Genomic DNA, 14581 nt, shown 5'->3' with positions numbered 1-14581 from the left:
TCCTAAAGGTTTCTGAAACTCTTTTTACTTATTTTTGTTCCCCAGACTAGTTGATCTTGATAGACCTATCTTTGTGTTTGCTAATTTGAATCTACTAGGAGACACCTCTAGTGTTCATAATCTCCACCCTGTCCTTCCTCTTACGTTAGGAATAGGATCTAGGGCCTTAGACATGCCAGATAAGAACTCTGTCCCTGAGCCATATCTCCATCCTCCCCCCACTCCAACCCCTGTGTGTATGTATGTCTGTCTTTTTTGAGACAGTGTCTCACTCTGTAGCCTGGCTGGTCTGGAATTCTCTATGTAGGTCAGGTTGACCTCAGACTCCCAGAGATCCACCTTCCTCTGCCTTCCAGTGCTGAGATTAAAAGGCCTATGCCATCAGCAGTTAAGAACACATACTATTCTTGCAAAGGACCTGAGTTTGGTTCCTAGCACCCACATTGGGTCAATACTTTCAGCCTTTCTGGGCGCATTGACTCATAATGTACATATATATACACAAACGTAATTCAAAATAATAAAAATAAAAATAAAAATGGAAGCTGAAGAGATGGTTGAATACTTGCTCCCCTTGCAGAGGACCTGGATTCAGTTCTCTGCCTCCCAACCCCCCATGTGCCCAGTTCCAGATCTGATGCTCTCTTCTAGCCTCCACGGTCACTGTACATATGTGGTATACAGACATATGTACAGCTAAAACATCCATACATATAGAGAAAATGTTTTTGAAAAGGAATATTAAAAATTCAGAAGGGAACTCAAGGACAATTTTTTGGCATTACAGAGAAAAGAATGGGGCATACAAGCTAGAGGTCTCATCAGCTGCCAGGAGGAGGGAGATGGATAAAGGACAGAGACAGTGAGAACAAGTGAAGACAAGGCATGCCAGGACAAAGGAATCTGGTGCCATGGGCCTTCGTTCTGTGTAGGGTTTGTGTCTATGTGTGTGTGTTTGTGTGTGTGTGTGTGTGTCTGTCTGTCTGTCTATCCTCAATTGCTTCTCTACATTTTTTTGTTTATTTTTTTGACACAGGGTTTTTCTGTGTAGCTTTTGGAGTCTGTCCTGGAACTCAATTTGTAGACCAGGCTGGCCTCAAATTCGCAGAGATTCACCTGCCTCTGCCTCTTGAGTGCTGGGATTAAAGGCGTGTACCACTACTGCTCGGCCTTCTCTGTTTTTTTGGAGTGAGGTCTCACTATGTACCTGTTTTGGTTCTTTAACTCACTATGTATTGATTCAGTATATATGAAAGATAGGATAATGAATGACTAATTGTATCTGTTGCTATCCTTGTTACTTCCTAGTTCTTTTAATTTATTGGTTTATGTGTGTACATCTTTGTGTGTGCGTGAATATGCGGACTTATTCTCATGTTGTGTGTGGATGCACATGTGTAGGCCAGAGGACAAATTCATGGAGTTGGTGCCCTCCTAACTTTACTTTGGTTCTAGGGATGGAACTCAGATCACTAGGTTTATGTGATAAGCACCTTTACTACTGAGCCATCTTGCTGGCTCTTCCTTTGAGCCACTTTAAAATCCTGTTACTGGTTCATCTTTAACCTCGCATTTTGTTACAAACAGCTGTAGATCTTTGTCACAGAAACACCTGTGCTGGCTTATTTATAATCTTAAAAATAGCCAGCTCTTTTTTTTTTTTTTTTTTTTTAGTGTTTCGAGACAGGGTTTCTCTGTGTAGCTTTGCGCCTTTCCTGGGACTCACTTGGTAGCCCAGGCTGGCCTCGAACTCACAGAGATCCGCCTGGCTCTGCCTCCCAAGTGCTGGGATTAAAGGTGTGCGCCACCACCGCCCGGCAGCTCTTAAAAATGATTTATAGGCAGCTTGGAGAATTTTCCCCAGCATCGTGGTACTTAAAACTGGTCTCATTTCAAAGAAAAAAAGCAAAATATTTTTTACAATCTTTTATTTACTTTTTTGTTTTGTTTTTGTTTTTTCAAGACAGGGTTTCCCTGTGTAGCCCTGGCTATCCTATAACTCACTCTGTAGACCAGGCTGGCCTCAAACTCACAGAGATTCATCTGCCTTTGCCTCCTTAGTGCTGGGATTAAAGGCATGCATCACCACCACTCGGCATTTTTATTTTATTTTTTAAAGATGGATTTTATTTGTATGTGTGTCTGTATGTCTGCCATGTGAGTGCAGGTGCCCAGGGAGGCCAGAAGAGGGCATCAGATCCCCTGGAGCTGGAGTCACAGGCAGCTCTCAGCTGCCCAACATGGATGCTGGGAAATAAATTCGGGTCCTCTGGAAGAGCTGTAAGCACTCCTAACTGCTGAACCATCTCTCTAGTCCCTCATTTATTTATTTATATATTTATTGTGTGGGTATGTACATGCCACTGCACACATGTGGAGTTCAGAGGATTCCATATGGATTCCAAGGAATGAACTCAGGTTGTTAGACTTGGCAGTAAGTACCCTTACCCACTGAGCTGCCTCAAACCTCCCCCTTTATTATTGATCATTGCCATATTTGCCTCAGAGGAAGCTGGCATGGTACCTGGGAAGGAGATGGTTGCAGAATGACCTTTTATTCCCTTTCTTCCTGTTTAGTAATCCCCTGTTACCCTTAACTCACTGACTGATTCATTGATTGATTAAATTTATTTTGTGATGCCCGGGATTGAACCCATGGCTTTGCTAGGGATGTACTTTGCCCTCTTAACTGCTGAGCTATCTCTCCAGTCCCAATTTTTATTATATTTACTTATGCATATGTGTCTGTGTAAGTGTGTATCGTGTGTGTTGGGGGGGAGTTGCCCACAGAGGCTAGAAGAGGGTGTTGGATCCCCTTGGAGCTTTAGTTACAGGCAGTTGTGAGCTGCCTAACATGGGTTCTGGAGCTGAATTTGGGTCCTCTGCAAGAGCAGTAAGTACCCTTAACTGCTAAGCCATCTCTCCAGCCTCTAGGCATGATTTATTTAATTTTGTGCTGTATGTTTTCTGTGTAGATCACAGGTCATCCTTGAATGTCATTCCTCAGATACTGATCATCTTTTTGAGATAGGATCTCTTAAAGCCTGGCCTGGAACTTACCAATTAGACTAGGATGGCCAGCCAGTAAGCCCTAGAGACTTGCTTGTCCTCATCTCCCTGGTGCTCAGATTGCCTGGCTTTTTTTTTTTTTTTTTAATGACAGTTGTGAGGTTCAAATACGTCTTCATGCTTGCACAGCTAGTGCTTTACCAACTGAGCTATCTCCAACAGCCCAAGTCTGTGCTTTTTGTTATGGGTAGTTTGGAGTCTTTGGTAAGTCCACCTTCTTTCCCCCATATAGGACCATCTATACTTAACAGTCTGTGTGTCTCACTTTTTGTTGAGAAGTAGACATTTAAAATGTTTGGCAACTATGGAAATGGGACACTCATATACCTCACTATACACATACAGCACCACAACCAAGATTAGTTATTGATGTTAATATTTGTTTACTGGTTCTACTATAACAAAGAATTAAAGGCTGGACAGATTAAACCACAGAAATTTAGTTGCCTTAGTTCTAGAAGTCAGAAATCTAAAATAGTGTCAGGCTTGTTAGTTTCTTCTAGACATTAAGCAGAGGCCTACTGGGTTCTAGAATGACTATCTTCATGTTTGTGCTTTTCCTTGAAGATATGTTTTTCTCTGAATTTTTTTCTGTTTATAAGGAATGAGTCCTCGAGTAGGGCCCACTCACCCCATGTAGTCACATCCTGAGGTACTAAGGGTTAAGACTTCAACTTGTAACTTTTGGAGCCGACACAGTTTATAGTTCAACTTTTAGTAATCTCTTTCCCAGATAACAATTGCAAAGTATTATCTGCATTCTTGAGTATTACCTTTCTGTATTTTTATGTAACATGTCTACTAAGTCGGTTCATTTAGATTAGCTGATCATTGAACAGAGATTTTCCTGTACTAGTAGGTCTCTCAGCCTTTGCCTTTGTTAGTAGTTGGAAGTTTTTATCATGCAGATCCTGCTCACATTTTATATTTCTTAGATTGTCCCACTGTGGTGAGTAAACATTGGGTTTTAGTTCATTGCTAGCATGTAGATACAACTTACTGTTTGTGTATTGACTAGATCTTGCTGCTTTTCTAAATTCATGTATTAGTTTTTATACTTTTACTGTAGATTTTTGGGGTCATCTTTTGTGGATGCTTAATAAGGAATGCCCCCCATAAGCTCAATTTAGTCCCTAGTTGGTAGTTTTGTTTGGAGAGGTTTAGGAGGTGCAGCCTTGCTGGAGGTGGTACATACCTGGGTGTGAGCATTTAGAGGGTATAGCCTGGTCCTACTTCCAGTCTGCTCTTTCTGCCCCATGCTTGTGTTTGAGATGGGATCCAGGTCTCCTGTCAGGGTGGACGACGCTTACCTGTGGAATTGTAAGCCCCAATAAAATCTTTATTCTCTAAGTTGCTTTGGTCATTATGTTTTAACACAGCAACAGAAGAGTAACTAATTCATGTGTGTATAGGATTGTGTTACCTATAGTCTCTTATCTTGCCAGTCTGGATGTCTTAACCTAATTGCCCTTGGCTGTTGAATAGAAATGGTAGATATGTTTGTTCCTCATCTTATACCCAGTGTGGTGTTGTCTGTGGGGTTCACATAGATAATCCTTATTGGGTTGAGAAAGGTCTCCTCTGCCTCTGTTGCATTTCTTTTCTTTCTTTCTTTCTTTCTTTTTCTTTTCTGTTCTTTTCTTTCTTTTTTTTTTTTTTTTTTGTTCCATTTTTGGAGACAAGGTTTCTCTGTGCAGTCCTGGCTGTCCTGGAACTCCCTCTGTAGAGCAAGCTGGCCTCGAACTCAGAGATTCCCCCTACTTCTGTCTCCCTGGGATTAAAGTTATGCGCCACTGCTGGCTGGCTGGCTGGCTGCCTCCCTCTTGAGCATTTTTAACATGAAAAGCTATTAGATTTCTGCCAGATGCCTTTTTGGTACCATGTCTATGATCTTATTTATGGTATGACATCTTTATTTGTTAATATAGTTAATTATATTGATTCTTTTAAAGGATGCATTTCTGAAATAGAGTCCTGCTTGGCATGGTATATATTCCTTTCTGTATACTACTGGTTCCCATTTATTAAGTGTGTGTGTGTGTGTGTGTGTGTGTGTGTGTGTGTGTGTGTGTGTCTGTGTGTGGTATTTATTTTATTTCATGTTTGTGTGAGCACATGTGCCATAACACACATGGAAGTCAGAGGACAACTTTGTTCTTTCCTTCTACCTTTGTGTGGGTTCTAGGGATTGAATTCAGATTTTCAGGCTTGTATAGCAAGGGCGTTATCCGTTAAGCCATCTTGCCTGCCCTTTGTTTGTTTTTGTGTTTTTTGTTTGTTTGAGACAGGGACTCACTGTTATACTAGCTGGCCTAGAACCTGCTATTGCAGACCAGGCTGGCCTCAAACTCACTATGTAGACCAGGGCTGGCCTTGAACTCACAGAGGTCTACCAGCCTATGAGTGCTAGGATTAAATGGTGTTCCACCAAGCTCAGTGTGTTATTTGTTTGTGACAGGGTCTTGGTACATAGCCCAGTCTGGTATGGAACTTAGAATTTTCCTGCCTTATATTCCTGAATGCTGGGCATATAGGCACACACCACCATGCATATTAGCTAATACTCTTCAAAATTTTTCCAGCTGTGTTTTTGAGGGTTGCTATTGTGTAGGTTTTGTTTTGTTTGGTTTTGTACTTTCTCCTCTTGTTTTAATATGGTACTGGTAGCATCATTAACTAAGCTATGAAGTATCATCCTTAAGTTTGTGTAGAATTGGTATTATTTTCTCCTTAAATGTGGAGTGGTCATTCATTACCAGTGAAGTCATCTGGACCTGATGTTTTCTTAGTGGGATAATCTGTAGCCACATATTTGTCTGTCTTGAGTGGATGTTGCTGAAGGCTGCTTTGGAAGTCTGATTTTCAAGATGCTGTTCCTCAGTAGATTGTAGATTTTCATGGGCTTTCCACAAGCAGTTTGTGTTTCATTGTCATCTGTGGGCACTGAGCACTTGAGTCTCCCAGGAATACCAGTGATTATCTGTAGGTCACTTTGCCATTTGATTACACTGCAGAGACACTCCACAGAGATGCTTACTGTGGGCTTTGCTCAGAGTCTTGTACCTGACACAGACATCTTTGTGTTTCTGAGTGCGTGTTCTTCAGTGGGTATGCTGGTCAGGTTTTTCTAGGAGGAGTTTGGGGTTGGAGATAAACTGACTTCTGCCTGCTGAGCCCTGATATCCAGGTATCCACTGCTGGGTAGAGCAGGGTCATATAGGCTGATGTTGCCTTACTGGCCCTTGTGGTTAGTTCCAGGGCCTAACTCCTGGGAGGGTGAATGGCTTCCCTATGTTTGAGGGCAGAGGCATCTTTTGATGCCTGTTTGAAGACAATAGCCAAACCATGACAGTTGGAATTCATGCTTACCAATCTTGGCTGGACTCTCCATATCCTAATTTCCTCCACACTGTTGTCACCAGAACAGTGCAAACACAGAGGAGAACCATTCATGTGCCATTCTAAGAGAACTTGACTTAGGTGTTTCATGTGACCCAGGGTCTGGGCTCTGGGGCTTTATAGACTGTAGTTGGTTGTTTTTTTACTCTGGCCTTTGGGGGCCCCACCACTCAGCTCTCGAATAAATACACATGGAGACAGACTTATTACTACTCATAAATGCCCGACCTTAGCTTGGCTTATTTCTAGTCAGTGTTTTTCTTAAATTGTCCTGACTACCTCTTGCCTCTGGGCTTTTATCTTTGTCCTATGTATCTTTCTTTACTTGTTACTTTGTGACTTGCTGTGTAGCTGGGTGACTGGCCCCTAGAGTCCTCCTCCTTCCCTCACTCCTAGATCTCTCTTTTTTCTTCTCCTTGTTCTCTTGCTCTTTCTTCTCTTCCTCCCAGATTTCTCCTTCTATTTATTCTCTGCCTGCTAGCCCTTCCTATCCTTTCTCCTGCCTTTGCTATTGGCCGTTCAGCTCTTCATTAGACCGTCCGGTGTTTTAGACAGGCAAAGTAATACAGCTTGACAGAGTTAAATGCAACATAAAAGACTATAACACAACTTTACATCATCAAAATGTTTCACAGCATAAACAAATGTAATACACCTTAAAATGATATTCCACAACAGTAGATGGCTACCTAGCAGGCTGGTGAGAGACTTTCTGCTCCCAGCAGAGATCCTCTGGCCAGGGAGTGGGCTTTATTTGTTTCAAGCTCTTTGTTCCTATTTGCTTGTTAACTGAAAAATTTATCTTTGCTCTAAGTCTCCTGGGGAGTCTGGTCTAGGTTGTATTATGTTCCTGAATAGGATCCATTGAACGACTAATTTTCAGTACCTCAGAATGTGGCCTTTGGAGACTAGGTTGCTGCAGTTATTTTTTATTGACTTGTGGTTGAATAATTGTGACTGGTTTTCCAGAGGTGAGAAACAAAGAGACTAAGTAAAGATTGTCTTGGTGTTGCCATAAGCCACCTGGGCTACTAGAAGCTGGATTTTCCCATGTAGTCTCTGCAGAGGGAATACAGCTTTGCTGACTACCCTGAATTTTACTTCTTGCTTTTAGAATTGTGAGAGAACACACTATTATTGCTTAAAGTCACCCAGTTCGTGTACAGATGTGTGTTGCTTAGGTGATTTACTTATGTAAACTCTATAGAGGGTACCTGCACAAACTAGGATGACTAATGTTGCTAGGTGATAAAATCCTATGGGACTACCCTTGAGTATGTGATCCACCATCAACAGGTAGATTTATCAGTGCATGACTGTACTCTATTTCTGCAGTCTGTCACAGAGATGGTCTGTGCTATAGTGTGAGCTGAGTTGTATATGGCCTCTCCTATTCACTGAGTATAGTGTCAGTCAGAGATCAAGGCTGGAGAGGTTCTGTTAGCTACTAATTCTGAGCCTTTGTCCTTTGTCCCTTGCATTTCATGGCTGCTTTAACTACCCCTAGCCTACCTGAGTCTTGCTGTGCAAAATTTCTCTCCCTATGTGCCTTAGTTACTTTTCTATTGCTCTGACAAAACACTATGACCAAGGCAACTTATAGAAGAGTTTATTGGGGCTTACAGTTTCAGAGGGTTTTGTTCATGACCATCATGGTGAGAAGCATGGTGGCAGGCAGGCAGGCAGGCTTGGCGCTCAAGAAGTAGCCAAGAGCTCACATCTCATCCACAAGCAGGAGGCTAGGTGAGGGGGTGAATCTAACTAGGAATGGTATGGGCTTTTGAAAGCCCAAAGCCCACCCACAGTGACACACCTTCTCCAACAAGGCCACACCTCCTAATCCTTCCCAAACAGTTTTACCAGCTAACAGGGATATCTGGGGTATGACATGCTCTAGTGAGGTGACAGAAAAAGATGTTCAATGCGTGAGGGAAGCCCACAGTGTGGCCCCACTCCCAAGAGGTATGGGTTTGCTCAGGATTCACAAGCATGTGCTTTGTGTTTTAGTATTTTAACCACATCAGTATTGAGGATTCACGAGTCTACGAGCTGACCAGCAAGGCCGGGCTGTTGTCTCCGTATCAGATCCTCCATGAGTGCCTTAAAAGGTAGGGTAGGGAGCACCTTACTCAAGAATCAGGTCATGGGAGCTCCTGGAGCATCTCAGAGTTTCACTTGGCTTTTGTCCCAAGATAGAGTCATTATCTGTTTGCCTGGATATACAGGAGCCCCTTGGCTCTGGCTGATAGGCAAGCCCTGGGTAACTGAAATGTGTATAGAATGTGTGGAGAATCTCCCTTAGTCAGCCGAACATCTAGGGAGGGGTTCGGGTTTTCTTTGGAAAGTTATAAATGGACTTTGTCATTTGGTACCCCTCCCCAGAAGTCACCATGTCCAAGCATCATCCACTGATACCTTCTTGTCATCTTTGTTTTCTCCTAAAAGAAACCATGGAATGGGTGACACATCCATCAAGTTTGAAGTGGTTCCTGGGAAAAACCAGAAGAGTGAATATGTCATGGCATGCGGCAAACACACAGTGCGCGGGTGGTGTAAGGACCTGTCTCCTCCCCTGCTTCCCTCATAGACTGGCATGTTTTCAGAGGACTGCTGGGGTATGGCCAGTAGTTTCTGACATGAGGGTGTGTGGCCTAGTCTACTACTGCTGTGACAGTCATCTGAAGCCCCAGCTTTGTGTGTGAGCCACCACCCTTTCATCTGAAGCTAGATTTGTGGTCATCCTGCTTGCATTCTTCCTCCTGTTCCACTGTTTCTTCTCTTACCTCTAACCATCCAGTCTGGTAGGGTGAAGGGCTGGCTTCCCGAGGAGCAGGCTGAGGTGCCTCCTGATGGCTGTCTGTCCATCTGCACACCTGTCTTCTGGTCTGTAGGCACCATCTCACTCTGCTTTTACATCTGACATAGCTGCTTAGGAAAAGCCAACAGAAAGCCCAGAGTTCCAGCGTCTTAGGAAGGAAACTGGGCAGGAGAATCAATCGTGAGGTGTGAGTTCAGTACTAGCTTGAACGACATAGTGAGACCTTATTCCTAAAAACAACAACAACAATAATAATAATAATATAATAAAACCATAAATTTAGTAAAGCAGTGGGTAACCACTATAAGGAAAAATTAGTTTTATATATATTGGGGGATGATACATAGAGGACCCTGGGAAATTACAGACCCACACTTAGACCTGGATGGTCCAGTTACCTATGGGTGTTGCTGCACCCTACAAACTCTAGTCCCCATAGAGGTCGGCTGCTGAGAAGGCTGAGCGAGTGAGCAGTCCACCGAACTTTCAGCCTGGAGAGCTCTCCTGGCTTGGTATCCTTCATATGGAGGCTCCACCCAGGCACCTGCCTACCCTCAGGAGCCGCAGACTTTAGGAGGTCTGTGTGTTGCACGAAAGTGGGGTGGAGTGGGCCGGTGGAGAGGAGGAAGCTTCATTGTCTTGGCTGATAACTTTCCTACTTGTCCTCGCCTGGATCTCCTGAAAGCTGCTCGGCAGAGTGGTACCTGGGTCCAGGTCTCAGGACTGTGAGTCACAGTATCTAGCACAGTGGCAAAGCACTGTCTACTCTCCTATGGAATTCCCTACATGGCTCCCTAGGTGCCAGGGAAAGGTTCTCCTGTCTGGATATTTATGACTTCTCTCCACCTTTGTTTTTTCCTCTCACAGGTAAGAATAAACGAGTTGGGAAACAATTAGCCTCTCAGAAAATCCTTCAGCTGCTGCACCCACATGTCAAGAACTGGGGGTCCTTACTGCGCATGTATGGCCGTGAGAGCAGCAAAATGGTGAAGCAGGTAACCAGACTGTCAGGTGGTCCGGCAACTGCTCTGCTTCCCTTTTTCTTGCTTTGGAGCTCCTGTCTAGGGTTTGCTGTCACGGTCAAGCTTTTGATTAAGCCTGTCTCTTCTGTGTTGTGCCAATGATTGTGCAGACTGAGGGTGGGGACACCCAAGCTACACCTTCTTGAATCTGCCAAGTATTTAACTATTAGGGGCACACATAGAGCACTGTTGCTGGAGAATTTTTTTCCAGCTCCCGCCATCAAGTCCCGCCAGTCCCAGAGCCCACTTATAAAATAAACATACAAACTCTTATATTATTTAAACTGCTTGGCCATTATCTCAGGCCTGTCATTGTCTAGCTCTTATTCTTATATTTAGCCCATTTCTATTAATCTTTATTTTGTCACATGGCTCATGGCTTACTGGTACCTTACATCTTCCTTGTCCTGGCGGCGGCTCCAGGCAGTTTCCCTCTCTCCGCCTTCCATTTCCCAGAATTCTTCTCCTTGTCCCGCCTATATTTCCTGCCTAGCCAATGGCCAATCAGTAATTTATTTACTGACCAATCAGCAACATATTTGACATACAGACCATCCCACAGCAGAGCACCAGGCCTGCCATACACCAGACAGTAGGTGCAGGCAGTGAACACCACCTGGTGCTGAATTGTGTGAAGGCTTGGGGGCTGTTCTTTGGCAGTTCCCAAGACAGTGTGTCCTTGTTTAGTTGAAGCTCTCAGTGGCTTACAGAATATGAATACTGCCTGTTTTGTTTCTGTGGCTTTTACCCAGTTCTCAAAATTTAAATCAATCTCTAAACCTAATGAGTATGGGGGAGTACTGGGAAGTGATTGTTGGCTATTTCTTTTTTGAAGTACTAAGGATGGAACCCAGAGCCTTGTACATCTAGACAAATGCTCTACTACTGAGCTACATCCCCAGTATTTTTACTTTTTCCCTTAATATATGTAGAAACTACCTGGATCATTAGGATCCCATCATTTAGAGGAGTTTAGGTGGTGACTCTGAAGACTGCTGTGGACCCTGAGCCAATAAATAGTCTGGAGCAGTGTAGCACCCCTTTGGGTTTCATCAGACTGAGGCCTGGCACTGTCCTTGTTCTGGGCTGGCAAGGCAGGGGTCCAGGAGCCACATGGAGAATATAAACAGTGTAAGGCTCCTTCTCCTTTTCCTGCGTCCTTTCCCTCCTTACTGCTGCGGATTGTATGTGGGGCTTTGTGCAAGCTCAGCAAAGGCTATACCACTGAGCTGTATCCCCAGCCTTAATAGAAGCATTTTCTGAGTTGAAATGTAGGTGCAGTATTTGCTGTACATAGTCCTGGGCTGAGACAGAGGGAACATTTTTGCAACCATAGGCAGAGGCTTCCTTTACCTGGAGGGTGAATGGCCCTTGAGCTCTGGCACGCCAGTGAGCATCCTTGCCTGTGGCCTCCAAGGCAAGAAAGGACCAAAGAGAAGGGCTGTTTGGCTGTTGTGTCTCAGTTGGCTTCAGCCATGCTCTTGCCACTGTCTTGGGGTTCCTAACAGTGACTGCTTGACTGTCATACATACTCAGCTAGTAAACACAGAGGTGTAATCATGGAGGAAGGGACAGAGTTTCTGGGAAAGGCCAGGGAGCCCAGGGCTGTTCTTATACCCTGTATCTGTCGGCAGCCAAGGCCTCATTACAGGTGGGCCACTGGTGTGCACTTCCGTGCCCCACCAGGACCTTACGCTCCTGTTTTGGGTGGTCATGAGCATACTGCTGCTTGGCAGTTCTGAGAGCAGGCTTTGGGTCCCTAGGAGACCTCTGACAAGAGTGTGATAGAGCTACAGCAGTATGCCAAGAAGAACAGGCCCAACCTTCACATCCTGAGCAAGCTGCAAGAGGAGATGAAGAGGCTGGCTGCAGAGCGGGTGATTATCTCCCTTTCTCACCTCTCCCCCAGGCCACCTACCTCCCTACCCCCCAAACTCACCATCTAATCCTGCAGTCCCCTGTACTGCCCATACCACAATTACTAAATCATCAGGATTGCTGGGTCAGCTTCTTTCTTGTAGCTCAATCTTAGGAGCCCATTTCTGATCCCTGACTCTGGAGATGTTTGATCTTCCTTCCAGATAAGGTTGGCCTTTAAGTTCTAGCATCTATGGCACTTTCCTAAAACATCGAGTTAGAGAGCAGACAGGCCAGCCTTTTAGTGGCTAAAGGTTCCAATTTGGAGTCAGGTATTTCGAGGGCAAGGATTGTGCACTGGCCTTGTGCTTGATAACTCAAAGATCATAGAACGGTTAAGCCTGGGTAGAACTTGGTCTTGATGAAGCTTCCTAAAACTGCCGTAGGTGAAGTGGGCTCTGTTACTGACATAGTTTCCTGGTCTGAGGAAACATCTTATAGCCACTCACACCCCTAGACTTTCTGAGTTGGGAGCCATTCCAGCGCTGGTGACTTTGTCCCAGGTGTAAACACAAACTCTGAGGACCAAGTGTCTATTGCATTTGCCTCAGGTGGGGGTGGGCCTTGTCTGCTGGAGTAAGCAGAACTTGCTAGCTTGACTCTTTGGGAGATTAGTTGTGGGGATTAAGGCAACAGGCTCAAGACACACAGTTCTATTTGTGGGCGAAATTTACTGGGCTGCCGGGCAAGCAAGGCTAGGATGACACTTACCCTGGAGGGGTGGATCCCAGCTTGTTGCAAATTCTTCCATTCTGGGTGTCTCTAGATTGCTAGGGAAGCTGCAGCACATGGGAGTCTACCCTGGCATTCTGAGGAGACCCTTCTGGCCTGGCCCAACCCAGCCCGCTCCCTGTACCTTCCCTCCTAGGCAGGTATCACAAGGCTTCCACCCTTTCACCCTTGTGAATCTCATTGCTGGGCCCACCTCTAGCATCATTGACCTCTGTTCTTCCAGGAGGAGACTCGGAAGAAGCCCAAGATGTCAATTGTTGCATCTGCCCAGCCTGGAGGTGAGCCCTTGTGCACAGTGGATGTATGAGGTAGGCGGCATGGGCCAACAGTGCTACCCAGGAGACCATCAGCCACACATCATCACTGCAGCACCAGGCCTCCAACCTAAGTTCCTTTCCTATGGCAGTGTCGGCTCTACTCTGGCACACGGGGACAGCTGTGACAACACAGCACACATGCAAAGAAGCAGTTCTTCTGGAAGCTGCTCTGTGTGACTTGACATATTAAGGATCAGCTATAAGTAACTACACAAGTGGAAGCTGATAGACAGCTGTAGATCCTGCTTGTACGTATCTGCTGCGGACTGTTTTTATGAAGGTTTTCATGAATTTTAGTACACTATATGCACTGACAAGAAGTGATGCTTGGTTGATAGATGAGATGACCAGGATTTATAGCTTCCGCTGGCCTATGATGCCTTTGCTCATAGTTCCTTCTTATGGAGCCACTGAGACCTGGTCAGAAGGTGCAGGTATCCTGTCCTGTAGTATTACCTGCTTTGTGTGTTTCCCATTTTCCTCTGAAAAAGTTATAATAGAAAGGATTATTTCAGGCTATTTTGGCTTAAAATAAAACAAAATTTTAGCAACGGAACTACTTTTCAGAGATTGCATAGTGAAGATACTGAACTGTCAAGATACTGAGTGTTAATCTGGTTGCAGTCTACTTCTTTTGATGATGTCTTAATGCCCTAACAGCTGTCTTCTGGATACCCAAGCTCCCACCTTCAATAAACTCTAGCAACACTTTTCTACAAAGATTTTTGCACAATCAAGTCCATCTGTTGATCAGTTTTTAAAGCTTTTATGATGTTTTAGAATTTGGAAAGAAACTTTTACAGTGAGAGTGGAAGACAGATTTAGAGTCTTGCATTTCAACAGATGGACTTGTGTAAATAGGAAACAGGGCCTTCGGTGTAGCCCATCACTGACCAAGAGCTGGCACTGCACATGACAAGTAGTTATGGCTTTTCTGGATCTCAAGGGTGGCTGCTGTCTACATACACCAAGCCTGGTGTCAGGTTTAGTCTTTGCCCACCCATGCTCACAGGCTAACCGTGGAGAAGGGTATTGAGTAGAGGTATATTGAGAGCGCAAGTCTTGATCAAGAGTTAGCCTACCCCAATACCTGTTCAGAGGGGCTGCAGTCTTATGTTCTCAATGTGTCTTTCACCTATACCTGAAGTTACATGGATGGCATGTGTTGTCAGAAAGACAAAATGGCAGCTATGGGCATCCCAACACTATATTCCTCTCCCCTGATCCCCTGTGTGATAGCAGTTAACTTCTGTGTTAATCTTGGCAAGAAGAACTCTCCAAATCAAGTTGCTAGAATTGGACACTTG

At 44.5% G+C, this 14581-nt stretch overlaps 1 protein-coding gene across 3 annotated transcripts in view; it reads left to right on the top strand.

Annotated features, from left to right (window-relative positions):
- Dgcr8 (DGCR8 microprocessor complex subunit) overlaps positions 1–13830 on the top strand; it is a 30800-nt gene extending 16970 nt beyond the window's left edge. For all 3 annotated transcript variants that reach the window (XM_059277504.1, XM_059277501.1, XM_059277503.1), the window contains 5 exons: positions 8476–8576; positions 8914–9020; positions 10154–10281; positions 12072–12185; positions 13181–13830. In XM_059277504.1, coding sequence (XP_059133487.1) covers positions 8476–8576; positions 8914–9020; positions 10154–10281; positions 12072–12185; positions 13181–13264 — 534 coding nt within the window. In that variant the 3' untranslated portion in view covers positions 13265–13830. The remainder of the gene's footprint in view (positions 1–8475; positions 8577–8913; positions 9021–10153; positions 10282–12071; positions 12186–13180) is intronic.
- Positions 13831–14581: the final 751 nt, after the last annotated feature.

Source organism: Peromyscus eremicus, chromosome 12 (genome assembly GCF_949786415.1).
Source record: "Peromyscus eremicus chromosome 12, PerEre_H2_v1, whole genome shotgun sequence".
In the NCBI taxonomy this organism is placed as follows: domain Eukaryota; kingdom Metazoa; phylum Chordata; class Mammalia; order Rodentia; family Cricetidae; genus Peromyscus; species Peromyscus eremicus.
Note: the sequence above shows the minus strand (reverse complement) of the source record. Positions and strands in the feature narration are given on the sequence as shown.